This window comes from Eptatretus burgeri, chromosome 10 (genome assembly GCF_056783735.1).
Source record: "Eptatretus burgeri isolate ZD-2024b chromosome 10, Ebu_testis_v1, whole genome shotgun sequence".
Lineage (NCBI taxonomy): Eukaryota > Metazoa > Chordata > Myxini > Myxiniformes > Myxinidae > Eptatretus > Eptatretus burgeri.
Window position 1 is genome coordinate 46,621,837 of NC_140970.1, and position 19,247 is coordinate 46,641,083.

Consider the following 19,247-nt stretch of genomic DNA (forward strand, 5'->3'; position numbering starts at 1 on the left):
AGCAAGTTTATGAAAGAATTAGGCCAAAAGCTTTCCCCAGCCAACCCCACAATGTGAGTATTAGTAGTAGTAGTAGATCCCACATCAAAATTTGACCAAGTCAACACACGTTGCAGCATAACGTTACAGATCCTTACCTCCACCACCAAAGGTAGGTGGAGGTTATGTTTTCATCCTTGTCTGTCTGTTTAGGGACTACTCAGAGCCATTAAATCAGTCTTATGTAAAAACAAAAGAGAAATATGAGAATCTGTTTTGCAGTTTGGAAGACTAGTTGTGGTCCTTTTATTGAATGGAAGCATCAATGTCGTACACTTCCATTAACGTGATTTCATTCTAATTAATATGCTCTGTGATGTACGGGACCAGAGAGAAATGGATTGTTCAAACAAAAAGTTTACTCATCAAAACCCTGTGAATTTGTAAGAGAAAGAAATTTCAATTCCTGATACATCAACCCAATAAACAATCAAGCATGACAAACCATCAAGTGAAATAATTATTTGTTATCGTTGTGCAACATTGTTATTCTGAAAAGCTGCGTGTGACTTCAGGACATGTGACACACGAGACAACTTGTCCCCATAAAAAAAACAATGCATTTTTAAACAATTTGTTTCCTTCAAATTCTTAATAAAACAGTTATAGGTACCAATGTCAGGTGTAGGCATTTAACCCTTACATTTAAACATATTTAACTTTGAAAATGGTCTTCACATTCCTGATGTCATTGTCATTCAGTGTCGGCATCGAGGATCGTGAGGCTGAGACCGAGCTTCAGCCATTTTGTAAGATACGTCAGATGAGCTAACAATTTGAATGTCTGACCGAGCACTGGTGAAGATTTCCCTCCCACCCCCCCCTCCCAAGTTCGACCATGCACAGTCTCAAAGAAGTCCATGGTGGCATTGAAGTCCTTTTCATGAAAGAGCATATTTGTGAAACAAAACTTGTTCTTGAATTGACTTCCAGCTCCATCAGAACATTAATGAATATGCCTGGTGTTGAAGGGCAGCCTTGTATTCACATCTGCAATGAGTAGCTCACTGAATGCTATGACCGATTGCTTCACAGGGAGAGTTCATCTGAGACCATCATGTCGCTTAGGTGTTCGAGGTGGTCATCCTGTTGAAAGTACACTACGATTGTAAAGAGCGTACAGCAGTCTGCGGTCCAGTGTGCCGACATGATCTCACCTTGGTGTTTGAGACCGTTGTTCTCAGAAAAGTCCTCACGAATGAGTTCCTTCAAGGAGACTTTTTTTCCAGGACTACAATTTGGAAGAATCTATTCGATTGTGGTTATATTAACATCCACTTGTGATGGCGGCTAAAAACTACATGCTGTATTGCACAATAAATTCGATTGTGGTGAAGATCTGGATAGGAGATTTTAAATTTTTAGTCGCGGTGCGAACGCTGGCTCAAAGAGAGCTCCGCGTTCTTCTTCTATGTGGTGGTGGTGGTGGTGGTGGTGGTGGTGGTGGTGGTGGTGGTGGTGGTGAGGACAACACCTTTAGGACGCGGCTCTTGTTTTATGTAGAAATCCGGATTTCCTTAAATACTAAACACCTGGACACATCCTCGCATTGAGGGTTCCTTTTGAGAGCGTCTATCATGAACTTTTCAATATATTCGGACATTTGCTTTAAAGTTCCGAAAAGTTCACGTTACTATTTAAAGATTATTCCATTTAATGTGTTGTAATTTCGTAAATACACTATTTTCTCGTCATGAAGGAGGAGCCTCCATGACGGGTCTCGCTATTGGCTCCATCAAGGCACGTGACGAAATATCGGAAGTTGTTGTTGTTATTGTTGTTGTTGTGATAAAAATGCGGATGTTTCGACTTTCTGGAATGAATCTTTCATCCAAAACAAGATCCTTCAAAATAGTCTTTCGGACAACTTATATTATTGAATTATTAATAATAACTAGCCAAACCCGCGTTCTGCGCGAAGTTTCGAAAGTGAGGGTTCGTTCGGACGTCAATGTATCCAGTGTTCACAATGTGATTTATGGAATTTCTTTATATACAATGTTTCTTGTTACATTTTTAGCAGTGTCGCGTTGTGAATGCTGGATCTAAGAGAGCTCCGCGTTGTTCTTCTTCTGGTGAAGACAAAACCTTTATGACGCAGCTCTTGGACACATTTGTCCTTGTTTTAAAGCGATTCTTCACCATTGACAGGGAATTATATAGAATGATATCTCAAAAAGTTGTGGACGAGTTATGACAAAACTTGGAGGACGAGTTGGTTCGGTGACAAGAACACACCGATTCGATTTTGGTTCAGGTCTGAATCCAGATCCGGCACATCAGTGGGATATAAAATGTAAACTGTTCAGCCTGGCGGGGGCATGTGCTCTTAAAGGCCCGGTCACACCTTGACGTTTTAGCCAACGATGGCAACGTATTAAAATGTATGTAAAACGCTGGCTTACGTTGAACTTTTGATGTTTTTTTTTAAAGATTCGGACGTATTCATAGCGACTTGGTCTTCTGTATAATGCAATGGTAACGGACACAGAACGTTTCGTTGTGTTATAGATAACTTATACCAACGAATGCTGAACCTGTTGTCGGCCTACACAACCGATGCCCAACGATAGTCTAACTTAGGCATAGCGCGTTGCACGCATCGCCGACGATGTCGTGACGTAGCCTATTAAAAGGCTGACGCACAACGATTCGAATCATAACTGCCGTAGAAATGGAAGTGACAACATCGCGGTCACACCTTGGCGATCTTGCCAGCGTATGCCGACCTAAGAAAAATGTGTCTAAAACGTTGGGGCACGTCAAATACGGTATGAGTAAGTTTGGTATACGTGAGTGGAATGCTAAAGTACGCTATCATACGTCGTAGTAAGTAGAGTACGTCAAGAAATTTTAAACATGTTCAAAATTTTACGACGTACTCGGCGTATGACACACGTTCCGCATGCGATGGGGATAAGTTTTACACACGATATGTGGACGCTTACACACGTCCACAAAGGCTACTTATAAGCTACTCATAAGTCGAAACACGTCGCGGTAATGTCTTTTTTACGCGAAACTTATTTCTAACTTATGTTTGACGTGCTTTGAACCAATTCTTTACGTAGTCCCAACACACATCGACGTATGTAGACGTATTCCAATGATGTCTTCCGGTCGACAAAAAAAAAAATTAACGTGTTTCTAGCTTACAACTGCCATATAAAGACGTGTTCCCAGCGGTTTTGGGAATTGGTATATAAAAATGCTGCTCATAAAAGGGGAACCCAACAGTGTTTTCGAGTCCTTTTTGAGTCGATGTCCATGTCAGCAGTAACAGTAACAGTATCAGTATCAGTATTAGTATTAGTATTAGTTTCTTCATGTTGGCAGTAGTAGGTGAGTGTGAGGGGGAGGGTGTGGGTTATGATGGATCGTCCTTGCGTCCGCGTGTCCACGGGTAGGAGACATCTTTTCACCATTGTTCGAAGTTCTTTGCGGCTAATTTTTTATAGGACTTTTTCAACAATGAGCAATAGCTTGTTTTTACGATTTAGGTCTATTCATAACGGGTTGGACAAATGCACAATGAACTAATAATGTGCATAGAGCGCTTTGATGACTTATAGATATGATATACCAACGAATAATTATCCTGAAGCCGGCGTTCACAAACTATGCCCAACGATAGCCTAACTTATCCATATCGTGCGGCAGTTTATCTTTGCCGGTGACGTGGGGTTTGCTATTCATAGGCTGCCACTCAACGATTTAAATGGCTGCATCTCCACTATTGAAAGTAGACGCTTGCGCTCAACAATTGGATTATTTTTTTACACTCAACAACTTTTAAACGGTACCACTCAACTATTTTCATTGTTTACAATGAACGATTTAAATTGCTGTCACTCGCCTTTGTTTTTTGATGCTGGGGTTTGGAAATTTGAAGCGTTTCTTCTGAACGTGTTAAAACGCTCAAACTCGACTATTTTAAATAGACGCTGCTGATGGACAATTGGAATCATAGCCAAGCTAGACATCGAAGTGTGAACATCCTCGTCATGCCGAAGAAAAGTTTGAAGAATGCTGCAAATAAGTGTCCTGGCCGTGGCCGTGGACGCTGACGCAAGGACGATCCATTATACCGACGTCTTTCAGCCTATGAGTAACTTAAAAGTAACGTCTGTCGATGTGTGGCAACGATCGCGTAACGTGCCAACAACACGTTAAATCATAGGTTAGAAATAAGTTTCGGGTACGCTAAACATTACCTCGGCATGTCTCAACTTATGATTAACTTACAAGTAGCATGTGTTGACGTCTGTCAACAATCGCAGACCGTGCATACAACTTGTGGCCAGCGTAGCGGAACGTGTGAGTCATACGCCGGCATACGTCGTGAAATTTCAAGCATGAAAAAATTTGAGGACAACCAAAAAGTACAACGTTTAAAGCCAACGTACAACGACGTATGGCAGTGTTTTTCAGCGTGCTCTCAATGTTATCAAAACTTACCCATAACTTATTCAACGTGTGCCAGCGTTTTATAAAAAAAATTCAAAAATCGGCATACGTTGGCTAAAACGTCAAGGTGTGACCGGGCCTTAACGAGTGGCATTGTAGTTGCGTATGTGATGTTTTTTCTTTTTCTCGGTGGCAAAGCCTTTGGAAGCATAAAGCTGGACGGCCCTTAATGGCTAAACTAACACAGCGTTCACAATAATTCCACGAGCCTGGTGTTGGATCAGTGGTTAGGGTGGCGGCTTGGGATCCTAGGGTCCTGAGTTCAAGCCCCGTCCACCGTTGAATGAATACACCAGGGGGTTGACTCAGCCCGTCATCCTTCCGAGGTCGGCGAAATGAGTCCCAGTTCCAGTGTGTGTACTGGGAGAGGGGCACTGCATCAGCGACACAGTCACGCTTGAAGAAATGATAGCTACCCCGGCAGCTAAGCTGCCATACGACCACCACCACTCGGCCTGTCATCCTTCCGAGGTCGGCGAAATGAGTACCAGTTCCAGTGTGTGTACTGGTAGAGGGGCACTGCATCAGCGACACAGTCGCGCTTCATGAAATGATCGCTACCTAGCAGCTGAGCTGCCATACGACCACACACAACAATAATTCCATAACATGCAACATGGGTTCAGATTTAAACAATTTAACGACGAACTGTTAAGCCTTAAAAGGCATCGAATAAAATATAAACACATGTTGGAGTAAAAAGTGTTAAAACGTTTCAATATTTCTCGGCACAAGTCAAGTGGAAAGTATTTCAAAGAAAAAAAAACAAAACAATGCGAGGGGCGCCTGGAGTAGGCCACAGCCCTCTAGTCGAGGCATTGCAGAGGCGTTTGAAGCAAACACGTCGAGATCGCAAAGAGTGAGAAAAACCAGTTAAAACGGCCACACGTTCGGACCAACGATGATGTGCAATGATGCGAACCAAACGCCGTGCTCATCAAACGAATACATGGCGAAGGCCTCTGGTAAGGGCCTAGCTATCCGAGCCTTTCAAATAGCAACAGTTCATTTCTCCCCATCCCGCTCCGCTCGAAGAACGTCGGTTCTTCCTTAAATGGTGTTAAGCTCGTACCTGCCGTGGAACCAGTCTTTGCAGATGTCACATTCGATCATGAAACGAGTCACATCGTAAGGCAGACGACAAAGGCAGTACACTGGTTCGGCGCTGGCCATTGCTGCTCAGGACCTGGTGAGTCCTGCCGAGGACGGCTGGACGATTCCGACGCGGTCACTTGAAGGAGAAATCACGATGGACGGGAAAGGGAAAACGATGCGGATAAAGGAACGTGAAGGATCCGAGCACAACCGTGTTGACAAGCCACAGGCCCGGTGGGCGCTGGGCTGTGCGGCAAAGGCTGGGGGCCAGACGGGGGCGTCAGACTGTTTACATGCGCGAACACAAACACACACACCCACACAAACACACACGAGCACACGAACACACAAACATACACACACAAAAAACACACGACCACACACACAAACACACAAACACACAAACACACAAACACACACACACACACACACAAACAAAAAACACACGACCACGCACACAAACGCACGAACACACAAACACACACACAAACAAAAAACACACGACCACACACACAAACGCACGAACACACAAACACGCACGAACACACACACACACACACACACATGAACACGAACACACACAAAATCACACGACCACACACACAAACGCACAAAAACACGCGAGCACACACAAAAACACACACGAACACAAAAACACACAAACACAAACACACACACAAAAACACGAACACACACAAACACACACACACACAAACACACACACACACACACACACACACACACACACACACACACACACACACACACACACACACACACACACACACAAAAACACACAACACAAAAACACACGACCACACACACAAACACACACGAACACACACGAACACACGAACACACACACAAACACACGACCACACACAAACACACACACACGAACACACACAAAAACACACACAAACACACACGAACACACACAAAAACACATACAAACACACACGAACACACAAAAACACACACACACGAACACACACAAAAACACACACACACAAACACATGAACACACACGAACACACAAAAACACACAAACACACGAACGACTGCTCTTCCAGAGTGCTCTCAGAGCGTTGTTGCAGCGACTCGACATCACACTTCCCTCAACTTGCCGTTGCCCACATTGATGACTGCAAGCTCCGGGTCCCGCTCGCCCTCAGAATGAACCTGTGCGAAGCGCTTCGTACCAACGAGTGCGTGGTTTACCTTTTTAGCCACGTGACTGAATGTATACATTATTGTGTCGGTGAGAGGTTGTTGGCAAAAAGTGAATGTCTTGTCTCTGTTTGTTCAATCCTCTTCCAACCCTTTTCGCTCCCAATACCCCAACCCCCACCCCCCAAAAAAGCACTCGAAGTGCGAAACAATCACAACCCCGACGAACCACTCTCACCCCAACCCTCTCCCCCCAAAATCAACCACCCCCCCCCCACAAACCAACCCCCAACTCCATCCCAGCCACTCCCAATCTGCCCAAACAAAACACCCCCAGCAGGGTCTTTTGAGTCTTTCATGACTTTTAGGTCTTCAAGGTCTTTTGAGTCTTTTTTGGTGACTTTTGTGTCTTTATGGTCTTTTTGGGTCTTCAGAGACTTTTGGGTCTTCTGGGTTTTCAGCATCTTATGGGTCTTTTGGGTCTTCAGTGGTTTGGGGTCTTCAGGGTCTTTGTTGACTTTTAGGTCTTTTCAGACTTTTGGGTCTTATGAGTCTTCGGTGACTTTTGGGTCTTCTTGGACTTTTGGATCTTCGGCATCTTATGGGTGTTCGTGGTCTTCTGGGTTCTTTTGGGTCTTTTAGGTCTTGGGGGTCTTCAGGTTCTTTGGGGTCTTCAGGATCTTTTTTGTCTTCAGGGTTTTTTGCGTCTTTGTTGACTTTTGGGTCTTTTGGGTCTTTTTGTACTTTTGGGTCTTTGGGGAATTTTGGGCCTTCAGGGTCTTTTTGATTTTTCGGTGACTTTTGGGTCTTCATGGTCTTCGGGTTCTTTTGCATCTTAAGGGTCCTTAGTCTTAGAGGGTCTTCAAAGGTCGAAGGGGTCTCAGCAGTCTAATGGATCGAAAGGTACATTCCAATAATACATAAATAATAGCCATGTGACTAACACGGACAGAATCACAGACAGACTCACGGACAGACTCACGGACAGACTCACGGACGGCCGCACGCCAAGTCGGAGCTCTTTTTAGTTGTAGTATATATATAGATAATATGATTTTAAATGGTAATGTACATTCATAAACCACCCTGGTGATGTCTGTGTTTGCCCCCCCCCCAAGTTCTCATCCCCACTTCTCCACCCCATGCCCCCACTCTGAGTGAGTTAAAGTTGATAAACTGTTTGATTGAATTGATATAATGTAGAACTAGCAGAGCCGAGCCGTTGATTTGCTGATAGACTAGTTGTCCTATTTGCCAAAAAGTTTGGGCGAGAAAGAGAAGGAAAGTGAGACAAATTTACCCGTGCAGAGAGTGCTTTAACCCCTCACCCCAACCCCTCCCCATCCTCACCCCCCCCCCCCCCGTTAGTCCTAACCTCCCTTCCTGCTAGAAATGATTCACACACGATGACAGGCTTTGACAGGCCCCTCCAGTTGTTGTTGTTTTTTTTTGGGGGGGGGGAGGAGGACAAATTTTCCCATGTGAAGAGTGCTTTAACCTCAGCGTTGCCGAGGTAAAAAATGAAATTGTAATACCCTCTGCCACCACCACCACCACCAGGTGGCACTACATGGTACACATTTACAAAGAGAACTTACACCCCCCCCCACAGCCCCGCTTGAGGCCACGTCCACAGAGCCTATGTTACTCCACACACAAAGTTGTATTTGTACCCTGAGTTTGGAGTTTGTAACTTATGTGTGGCCGTGCATGAGAGAGACAGAGAGATAGACAGACAATGGCGTTTATAGATAGATAGATGTAGCACATCCTTGATGGACTGAATAATTACCTCCTCCACCATCACCTGGTCTGTTCGTTAGTTTAAAAATCAAAGATTCAGCCTGGTTTAACCAGAGACGGGTGAACAGGAAGATTACCGGTGTTTCACAGGCAAGGTGATTAATCAACGAGTGTGCCGTCCCTCAGATTGATGTTAAACCGGGTGTCACATCTGCCGGAATTAGTTGGCGGACATTAAACATCCCATCTTGATGTCTGTCCTTCACGCAGAGCATGGGAGCTACTGTATCTCCAGCATCCTTGCCAAATTCCAGATTATTGCTCTAACCTACAGGGGCACTGCATCAACAGCACTGCCACACCCTCAGTAAATGATGATACTCACAGCCTTGTGCTGCACAGGAGAAAATGGAAACGACCAGACCCCTCTGTATAGTATTGTTATGTTTGTGGGGTAGATGGAGGAATCTCATGGTGAAGGTAGGATTGTATGGTGGAGCATGGTTCGTGGACGAGCAGGAGACATCTCGATGTAAACTAAGTATGGAAAACTGTGAGCTTAAGATCGACACGTATCACCCTGGTGATGTCTGGATCCACCAGGTGATTCCAAACAGTTGCAAAAGGGGCCGAAATGAACCAAATGAAAAAAAATCTCCAGTGAGCAACAAACAAACTGGATGCCATCATGCTTTAACCTTTTCACATTAGCAGTTTGGTTGAGACCGAGAGGATTTGCAAATTATAACGTGGATTGAAAAGTCCACTGCAAGTGATGGAACAAGGCCTCTGAATCTCATCATGTTGGTTGTTTTGTGTGGAGATTATCGACATGAAGAATTTGAATTCAAACCAAGAATTTGAAACACCTGCAATGGCAATACACAACAATATTAACATAGATGGTGCGAAAGGGGCCTAGGTGAACACCACCTGTTCAGTTGTATAGCTGTGCTTGGGTTTTTTGTTTATTTATCTGAAGACGAGTGCATAATGATATCCTTGGCACTTCTTGGTTTTGAAGGAAGTCAGCTTTTCGAGAAGAAATGTAGCAGAAGCTACCCTGGGTGGTCCCACCACTTGTTCCTTAGGAGCCTATAATGGAACATTTCTTCTGTTGCTAGCTCTTGGGGCAGGCTGCCGTGTTCACACAGGCTTGCTGCCAGAAAACTAGAGGTCCCAACCCGGGTGTAACACCCTGGAAGGCTACCTCATCATCTGGCGCATAATCTCGGGTCAATTTGTGTGCTTGTTCGTGGCTGGGAGCTGCACAGAGCATGGGATTCAAGGAGGCCCCTACAAGGCCACGAATTTGCAGTTAGTGCCATCTGGAACGCACCTTGTTTGTCTGCAAAGTTCCCTGGAGCCCATCGTTTCCCCTTTATTTTACTGTGGGTCAACCCTCTGCAGCACCCAATCCGAATGATATTTTAAATGTCTTTAAGTTGACTTGATGTCTAACAACCATGGAAGGGTCCACGGAAAAAAATATAAAAAATAATCCAGTTCCTCCAGCTTTCCCACGCCACTCAGTGCTCTGGCACAGCATCGCGGTGTCATTTCACCAAGTGGCCAAGACACAACTGACATGCCTCTTCAGTTTGGACTGTATGACTATAATGCACTCCATTAAACCTTAAGATGACAACAAAACAACCATTTTATACTTTAGGCACTTCTGAGACCAAATTGTGTGAAATGGGCTTCTTTGACTGTCAACCGAACACACAAGAAGAGTTCATTATAGTGAAATAGTCATCCTTAAGTGTCTTGTCATATAAAACATGAAATTTGTCAAACTCAAGCATTTAACAAACTTTTCAATTTGTGATCCAAAATAACAGCATTATGAGAAGGCAAGTATTGGGTTACGAGAGTTGATCCATTTAATTGCTATGAAAAGCCTTGGTGTAAAATTGCCACGTGGAGTTTTCACAAGTTATCAAAATTAATAAACATGAGGCTGAGAATCATTAATTTGACCAACACAGGCAGTGTTAAATTAGCCATTCACATAAAACATAAAAAGGCCCTATTGCCTTCATTATAGCAAAAGTGTGGCAGGAGGGAGGGGGAGGAAAAGGAAAAGGTTACATTGCTAAACACATATTACTAAACTGAACAACTTTGAACCAAAAAAGTCCATTAATGTGGAAATCTGGATGTATCTGCATAAATTGTGGCATGAGCGAGTTCTAATTTGATGATGTAACAACATTTTGAACCAAATGTCGATTTTTCAGCTTACACATTCCCCACCTAGTTCACTTCAATCAGCTATTCTCAGTAAGTGCTCTTGGTGCGTTCATATACCTTGCGTACCTCAACTGAGGTTGTCAGGATATCTTCGATGTACACTCACTTGCCTTTGAGCTGTCGAGCTTTGGCTCGAATCTCAACCCAGCTGCAATCAACTGCAATGTTGGTGTTTCACAGGCAATGTGATGCATCAATGCCTCCCCCCGTCTCTCAGATTGAGGTTAAGCTGGGTGTCCCATCTGCTTGGATTAGTTAGTGCACGTTAAAGATCCAAGTGTCCTTACTCGAGAGTAGGCGAGTTATCCACCACCACCCTGACAAATTAAATTGCTGCCTGGACTGCAGATAGCACTTCTTGAAGGTTCCTTGGCACAGGATACACCGCTTGCAATCTCAAGAGTGTAGTTTCGATGTGGGCAGCAGCTTCAATGCAATAAACAAATTGACCAGGTCGTTCGCATTTTATGCGATCACATCGACCACCGTGGAACCATAACGCGGATAACTCGCTCGTCAAGTGCATGTCTTCACCGCACAAAGCAAATGACGACCAAGACAAACACATTAATTGGAATACGACATCACGTGAGCAAGAAAACGACAGAACAACAAACAGGTAGCAAAAAGAATAGACTTTATTAAGCACTGTAAGTTGCCATTCGTAAGCCATCAAGGAGAAACAGACCAAGAGCCTTTCACATCTTTTCCTCAACCGAGCGTGCCTAACGCCATTCAATCAAACCATCTGATCAACTTCATTTCACAAACAGGGTTCTATGGAGCAAAAAAACAAATTTTAAGGGGGTTACGTTTCGGTTAACTAAAACTGGCAATGAAGGGTTTCCAAAAGGGGAAGAAAGTATAACAAGTAATCAGGAAAAAAAAAATCACCAAATGGCAATAGTGAAATAAAGGTAAGCTTTGTTTGCATTTCCAAATCCCTATCAAAACACTGAAACAACACAGGCGTGAGACCAGCTTTATGACGAACCACTTAGCAGAGAAAAAAGGGTTTCATATCACTAATGGGAAAAACTTGCAAATAGGAAAGGAAGTGAGGGCGGGGGGGTGGGGGGCAACAAACTCAGCGATCATAGGGAGGGAAGGGGGAGAAAGCCCAACAAACTCAGCGATTATAGGAAGGGCAGGGGGGAAAGCCCAACAAACTCAGGAAGAAGATTGTTTCTTACGTTTTAAAGACAGGGATAAATTCGATACGAGACCAAAAGCTTTTTCATTTTAATGTTGGTTAAGGTTGTCTTATAGCTAATACAACAGCATACGTTACCAGTGAAAAATGCACGGTACTGAGAGCAATGGTTACACCAGGGTACATGTTTAACAATATATCAAGTCAGTACGTGAACAAGGCTAAAGAAAAGTTTCACCGTTTCTTTTATCTCTATGAATTGGATGAGACAGCTGGCTCGCTGTTCAAATCATCCTGCAGAACTAAAGCAAATAAAACGGAGCACGGTGTTGCTTCTTAAAAAGTCAAAGCGTAGAACGTGAAAGGCTAAAAGATAATTAACCTGGATGTCGAGACAAAGAAACGTCACTTAATTTCCTCTCTATTCATTTGGGTAGGAGTGCAGCACAAATGGATGTGCAAGCACACGATGCCAATGCCGTTCACAGGAAACCATCATGCAAGGTTTATGACCGAACCATACTTTGAAGAAAGACCATTTAAAGTGTTAATAAACAGTTTCAGGTTGAAACACTTCTGTTATGCTGTAATCAAAGTGTCGGCAGACCTTCTTTGTTTTATTTATTTATTTATTTTCCTTTATTCGGAGCGATACTCCGCACAAGTTTCCCAAGAGGTGTTATCTAAACTTTGACTTGTTTTGTTGCAACGAGCCACGTTGAGCTCCCTAAGCAAATAAACTGAGGCCAACAGTGTGAACTGGCGATGCACATCTTGTGATCAAAGCGTGGCCTTGGTTTGCTTATATTTTTTTTAATATATAAAAGCAATGGTCTGGTTTGAATCCCCCCTCCCCCGGCCGGCGTTTTGCCAAGGCTAGTTTGTACCTCATATGTCAGAGTGGGTCGAGCAATGCGAGCTCAAAATAAAAAGCGAGTCCAAGAATATTGTGCAGCTTAATATAATCATTGCATTTCACCTTAAGTAATGCCCCACACCCCAGGGCCATTTTAATTGTCCACTCCATCTTAATCATGAATCATTGTCACAATCATCAGACACCAGTCATTTGAAATACAACAGCTATGCTGTTGGAAGGACATGAAGTCGAGCAAATTTTATTTTATTTATTTTTACTCTGAAAAGAAAATTAAATCTTCGGACGGCTTTGATGCCTACATGCCATCGCTCACCTTATTCAAGCAAAATCCACCTGATCCTTAAGTGCTAAAGTTGATTCCATTCTGTGCAACAATTCCGTAACCTTCCATCCCCAAAAGGGGAAAAAAAAAATAAAAATAAAATAAAAATAAAAAACTCTCAAAATTGCCCTCATCAACGAGGAAATAAAAAAATCTCGTTTTTTTTGTTTTTTTTTTGCGTTTTCTTAAGTTTTTCTTCACTCCTCTTTGTCAAGTGCAGCATTAGCAGAGTGAACATCACTCACGTAGCCCGCGCACCCGCTCAGTGCGTTGAGAAAAGGACTCGTATTGCACACGGAAGCGGCACTGCTCAAGGCACTTTCTGATTGGTCGGCGGACGTGCCAACTCCGCCATTATCGCCTCGTTTGATTGGCTTAGCCTCGGTGACATCACCGTGTGGTGCAGCCGATTGGTCAGTGCTGGGGACAACAGCTTCTTCTTTGTCTCCAGCAGCTTGCCCATGCAGCTGGCTGCCATTCTATGCAGAAAGAAAGTCACAGCAGAGGTGAGGTAGAAAATTATATAAACACCATTTATTAAAAAGAATGTAACGATATGTTTTTTTTTTTTTCATCAAATGCAACAGTCAATCATGCTGGTGCAACTGACGGTAACTTCACACTTTTACCTGCTCCTCTTTGGCCCCAAATGTTGGCATCTTGACATGATGTCCTCTACCTCCACCGGCACCACGGCCACCACGCCTTGGTTAATGAAGCCAATATTAGAATCACACGCTTGGTAAAGAATAAAGTCAGCAAACAGAAGGTGCAGACATGCTTACCCCCGCATGTTGCTCCCGACCGAAACAACCTGAGGTGGGAGGAGACCTCTGCCACGACCACGTCTCCCCCCGGCCCACTGCCCGACCACCATCCCAGCGATCTCCAACTTTCCACCTTGCTGTGGAATCATTGGCGGACCTTCAGCACCCGACCAACCAGCATGCATCAAAAAAAACAAGGAATTAAAAACACGACACCAAAAAGGAAAATACAAATAAGTACATTTTTCCTGATTCCTCTTTGTTGGCACTTGTTGAAATTGAAAGTTTATTAAAACTCTGATGCAGAAAGTAAAAATCATTACCTTTGGGACCTCAAGACCCGATGTGAAATATTTTAAAAGGGTTATACAGAAGGTCCTCAATAAAACAGAGTCGACAACCAGACTCGGTGGCACAATGGTGAGAGCATCTGCTCCAAGTCTGGGAAGTGAGCAGGTCGAACCCCAGCCGAGTCGTCACAAAGACTTCAAAAACAGTACTAGTATCGGAGAACAATCTCAAAAGAGTTCTGAAAATCACATCAGTGGTACCTCAATGTCACAAGCTGTCCTCCAGGCCAAGGTTTATCTTTGACCTCCACCCATCACAACCAGCCAGGATGACGCTTTATATTGTGATTTTATTTACTAAGTTGCGACTTATTTTTCTAAATTAGGTGTACTGCGTTGTACCGATTTTGAAAATATGCATGATCAGCCATAAATCCATGAATTGTAGTGTGACGTCGCTAAATTTGGTATCAAAAAGACAGGATTAATGAGGCCTATGTTAATAATCAATGTGTGGTTGAAGGGAAAATACAAAATAGGCCAAAACATAGCAAAATCATGTTGTGGTTTCATGACCCAAAGTGTACAATAATTTCTAAACCTTCGTAATATTGTTACAGATTTACTTTAGTGTTGTTGTTGTTGGAAGTTTATTGTTTATTGTTGGAAGTTTATTGTTGGAAGTTTACTGCACTCAACATATAGGTCCTAAAGCTCAGTTATATCGATAAGTAAATGTGGATAGATAGCTCCCTTTTCCCTTGTCTCATGGGTAATTAAATGTTCCTGTGCTGTGGAGTTATTTTAATAGTCAGGTTTTCCTTTTTTATTTTTACACCACCAACAATGATAACACCAACAATAACAACAACACCAACGATAACAACAACACCAACGAAAAGCCTCTGCTCCCGGCATTCTCCAAGCGCTCAGTAGGGGGAAGGTCATGCCCCACCCTTCGATTCGTTGGGGCACTCCAAGAAATGGGATACGACAGCCCCCACCAAACAATGAGCGAACTGAATTCCATTTCCAAATATGGACATGAATCGGCTCGCTTGGGCACCAAGAAATGGGATGCGACAGCCCCCACCCAACGATGAGCGAACTGAATTCCATTCCCTAATATGGACACGAATCGGCTCGCTTGAAGACTCCAAGAAATGGGATGCGACAGCCCCCACCGACGGCGAACGAGTCACGCTGGAAGCGAGCCCGAGAGAGATAAGAAGGGAACGGAGAGACAGAAGTGGGATCTTCTGGGTTCTTGTTATTGGTTCTTAGTTGGTAGTTGTTCGGAGAGCACGGAAGGTGGTTGGTGGTTCTTCGATTGAATCGACTCGAGCGGATTGTGCAGGATCGGCACCTCGTCTTCACCAGCGCATGTTCTGGAGCGCAAGAGGATCCACCGGAGCTTGGGAGGCTGATCGCGGCTCGCCGGTGTCGGGATTCAGCTCGCCTCTCGCTGGTGCCCGGTTCGAATCAGCTCGAAGACCACACAAGGTGGACAGGTCCGAGGCAGGTTCTGGTCTTCAGTTCACCTGTCCATCCGAGCTGGAGGCCTTATTAAAGACCACTTTGCGTCAGATTATTGTGTGTGTGTGTGTGTGTGTGTGTGTGTGTGTGTGTGTGTGTGTGTGTGTGTGTGTGTGTGTGTGTGTGTGTGTGTGTGTGTGTGTGTGTGTGTGGTTCCAGTATAGTAAGTAATGAATTGTTAAGTGCCTTGCTGTACATACGTGCTTATCAATATTCGGATAACTCTGCCCTTACATGCTCCCCTCATTTCCCTATTGTTTAATAAATATCCCCATTTATGAAATGTATCAGCTCGTTCGTGTCCTTTCCTCCTTTGGCTTAGTGTGCTGCGTGTTGGAAAATAAGCAAGGTTGTTGCCGCTGTAAAGGGGCATTTGGACCGACGGAAGCTCGGTGGCCACCCGCTCGGGCCGCACACGGTTCGAGTACGCTAGCATCTCGTTCCGTACGAGGGCTGTCGAGGGTGTGGAGACTTGGTAAATCGCCACGTGGATCTCTAGGTATTTTGAAAATTGGCAAATAACCCTGTGCCACGGTGGTAGAAATATTGACGTTTCACGGTCCGATAAGGAACCCGTACTTTTCGGAGTTTTCCAAAAAAGATACGATCCAAATTCCGGGTGATCGGCGGAGCCGATTCTACTGCTCCACCTAGCAGTCGTGCTCGTCGCCGACGCCCGGCCCGCAACAAATTGGTGTCAGTCGTGGAGATACGAACCCCTCCGCCTCCATTAACAAAATTGACAGGTTCGAATCTGGCAACATTTGGTGTTCAGGAGTGGGACTCGTACCCCTCCGTCTCCACGAAATTCATGGATTTGGATCAGGGGTATAGGGAGCAAACCCCCCCCCCCCCCGTTTTCCCCAAATTACGAGCATTTTAAAATTTATTCCCAGCACGCAACATATTGAACCAAGACGAGCTGAGGCAGGTGGGTAGTGGTAATAGTCTAGATGAACCCATGGTCCAGGACACCACCCCCATGCAGGAACTTTCCCCCGCAACCAAACTCAGAGTCCGAAAGGGGCGCAGGGGTGGCGTATGACAACCCCCCCCCCCCGTCAAATTTCCTCCCCAATTCCGGCCGGTTCCGCACACCATCAGGGTGGATCGGCTGTGCAGTTTACCTGACATGAACCAGTTTGGGGAAATGTTAAGGGGAATGATGCAGGAAATGAACGACAAAATGGATGCAAACACGCGGGATCTGCGAAGCGTTATGGATGTGAATGCGCAGGCACTGAGGGGTGATATGCAAACACTAAGAGGCGATATGCAAACACAGCGGGGTGAGATGCAGAGCATGGGGTTGAACCTCCAGGCAGGGAAAAAGGCAATAAGGGCGATTGCACGTGGCGAAATGCGGACCACGGATTGCAAAATGGCGACACCACGTGGCGGAGACACCAAACCGACGAGGGGGAGTGTGGAATGTGTCCGGCCCGCGATGGAGGCGGGTGAGGTCGGGATGACGAGAGATGTCACCACAATTGATGAGGAGACGTGGAGGACGAGACACGAGGGGACGACAGAAAAATTAAAAGAGGTGACGGAGACAGAGAAATTAGCAGACGAGGAGCCAGGAAGAAACGGAGATAATAAACGAGGTGACGGAGACGGAGACGGAGAAATCAAAGGAGGGGAACGAATTATATGAAACTAAAGACGAGCACACACAGGTAGAGCTAAGAGGGGACAATGGGGTTGAGCTTGGCGAATGTGTCGTGACCCGATGCGAGCAGCAGGATAGACTCCTTAAGGAACAAAGGATGACGCTATGCTCCCTTGAAGCAGATCACGACGAGGTGAGTCCGGTCGAGCCAAACGAGGTTGAGCGGGTGAGTGCTGTGAACGGGTACACGCGGAGCTTGGGGGTAAAGAGATCCCAGGACCCCATGAGGTAACACGAGTCCCCGAAGTGATTATCCTGGTGTGTGTGGTTAAGAGTGTGTCGAAAGGTGAGTATCGTGCGAGTGTCATGGCGTGCGTCAGTACGTGAGTGCGTGAATGAAAATGGATGATGGACCGATGCAGACGGGAGACACGAATGGCGAGCCCGGAGGGCCGCAAAGGGTTATTTTGGTAGCCGCGCCGGTCCCGCGAGACGCCGCGTACGACGCCCGTTCGGCATTTCACAAACGGCCCTCGCGCGCGCGTCTTCATGGAGGAATTCCGGTGCGGGAACGTCCCGCGTTTCGAAAGAGACCGTCGCGCGAACGGTTCAAATGTAGGCGAGTGTTGGGTGAATTCGGAACACACAGGTTCCCACGTGGACGCGTGTGCGGGGCTCGACTTGCTGCATGCCGCGTGTTCTGTTCGCGGAACGCGCGGAGCAGGTTTTAGGGACGATGCGCGCGTGCTGGCCTGCACGGGAAACCACGCAGGCTCGGTGCGCGAGTGACGTCATCGGCGGGAATCTCGCGGCACGAATGCCGGGGAAACAGCACACGATGTCCCACGTGCGGAATCCTGCGAAAGCGAGCGCTCAGTGTGATTGGCAGGGTGACATCATGGCTGCATGGATCGGCCATCGGAGGGGACGTTGGCATCGCCCATAGGGACAAACGGGCAAGCCATAAACCACCACCATGGCGCTGCAGAAAAGAAAAGAAAAAAGAGCCTCGCTCCAAGTCCATAGCCCAGTATTTGGGCAAAGGAAGCACTAGTTAGTGGGATGGGTTAGTTTAGCTAGACCGGCTTCATGGGGACATGGGTTGTTCCTCATGGAGCCCGTGGAATGGGTTAGTTAGAGGGATTTTAGGATAGATTTAGAATGGGAAATGGATTTTGGGGAGACATGAACAGACATGGAATGTGTAGTGGGGACGTAACTTAGCTACGTAGATTAAATGGAACGTGCATTAGTTTAAGGGATGATGGGGGAGCACGAGTTAGTTAGGGGATTTAGTTAAGAGAATGGCAGTGTTGGAGTGTATGCGTGAGTTCAAAGAAAAAAAGGTGTGATGAATGAGTATGGGTCAGTAGGCCCAAGTGTGAATGGAGTGAATGTGGAATGGATGGTGCGAATGAATGAGTGGGGGGAGGAGTGATTCCCACCCAAGTGACCCCGGGGTCAGTTTAATGTTAGTTAGGGGGTTAGTTAAATTTACAAAAAGGAGGTCGTTTTGTTGTTGGTGTTGAATGAAGGCACGATACCCATTTGGGGGGGGCAGGAGTAAAATTGACCGGCTGGGAGCATGGCTTGGGAAGGTGAGTACCGAGTTGTGGGTACCCCGGGCACCGAAGTAGTCGGCCAGAGTAGGCTAAGGGTCCAAGGGATCGGGGTAGTGTTCTGGGCAGGGGCGACCTGCAGATCGGGACCCGGAACACCAAAGATGCCACGTGAGCATGGAAGGGGGGCAATGCCAGGAAGGGCAACCCCCCTTGTTCATAGGGAGCAGGTAGGCTCGGAGACAGCCTCAGGGCCCAGGGGTGCCATATTTAGAGTTCGGCAGAGGGGGAATCCCTGCCAAGTGAGCCACACTGCCCAGCCATGAAATTGTGCAAGGGCACGAGTGAAAATTCGAGG

At 45.6% G+C, this 19,247-nt stretch overlaps 2 protein-coding genes across 15 annotated transcripts in view; both read right to left on the bottom strand.

The window, feature by feature from the left end:
• LOC147018471 (lysine-specific demethylase 7B-like) overlaps positions 1 to 5,879 on the bottom strand; it is a 155,085-nt gene extending 149,206 nt beyond the window's left edge. For 6 of the 12 annotated variants that reach the window (XR_015062405.1, XR_015062406.1, XR_015062407.1 and 3 more), the window contains exon 1: positions 5,579 to 5,879. Coding sequence is in view for 9 of the 12 variants with exons in the window: in XM_085898118.1 (XP_085754244.1) it covers positions 5,579 to 5,679 (101 nt within the window). In the remaining 3 variants the exon portion in view is untranslated. The remainder of the gene's footprint in view (positions 1 to 5,578) is intronic. The other 6 variants (XM_085898114.1, XM_085898116.1, XM_085898121.1 and 3 more) reach the window with 2 other exon arrangements.
• A 5,511-nt stretch (positions 5,880 to 11,390) lies between these two features.
• Positions 11,391 to 19,247, bottom strand: part of FAM120A (family with sequence similarity 120 member A) — a 131,277-nt gene continuing 123,420 nt past the window's right edge. The window contains exons 17-19 of one of the 3 annotated variants that reach the window (XM_085898135.1): positions 13,911 to 14,065; positions 13,755 to 13,830; positions 11,391 to 13,604 (exon numbers count right to left, since the gene is read on the bottom strand). In XM_085898135.1, coding sequence (XP_085754261.1) covers positions 13,323 to 13,604; positions 13,755 to 13,830; positions 13,911 to 14,065 — 513 coding nt within the window. In that variant the 3' untranslated portion in view covers positions 11,391 to 13,322. The remainder of the gene's footprint in view (positions 13,605 to 13,754; positions 13,831 to 13,910; positions 14,066 to 19,247) is intronic. The other 2 variants (XM_085898136.1, XM_085898137.1) reach the window with 2 other exon arrangements.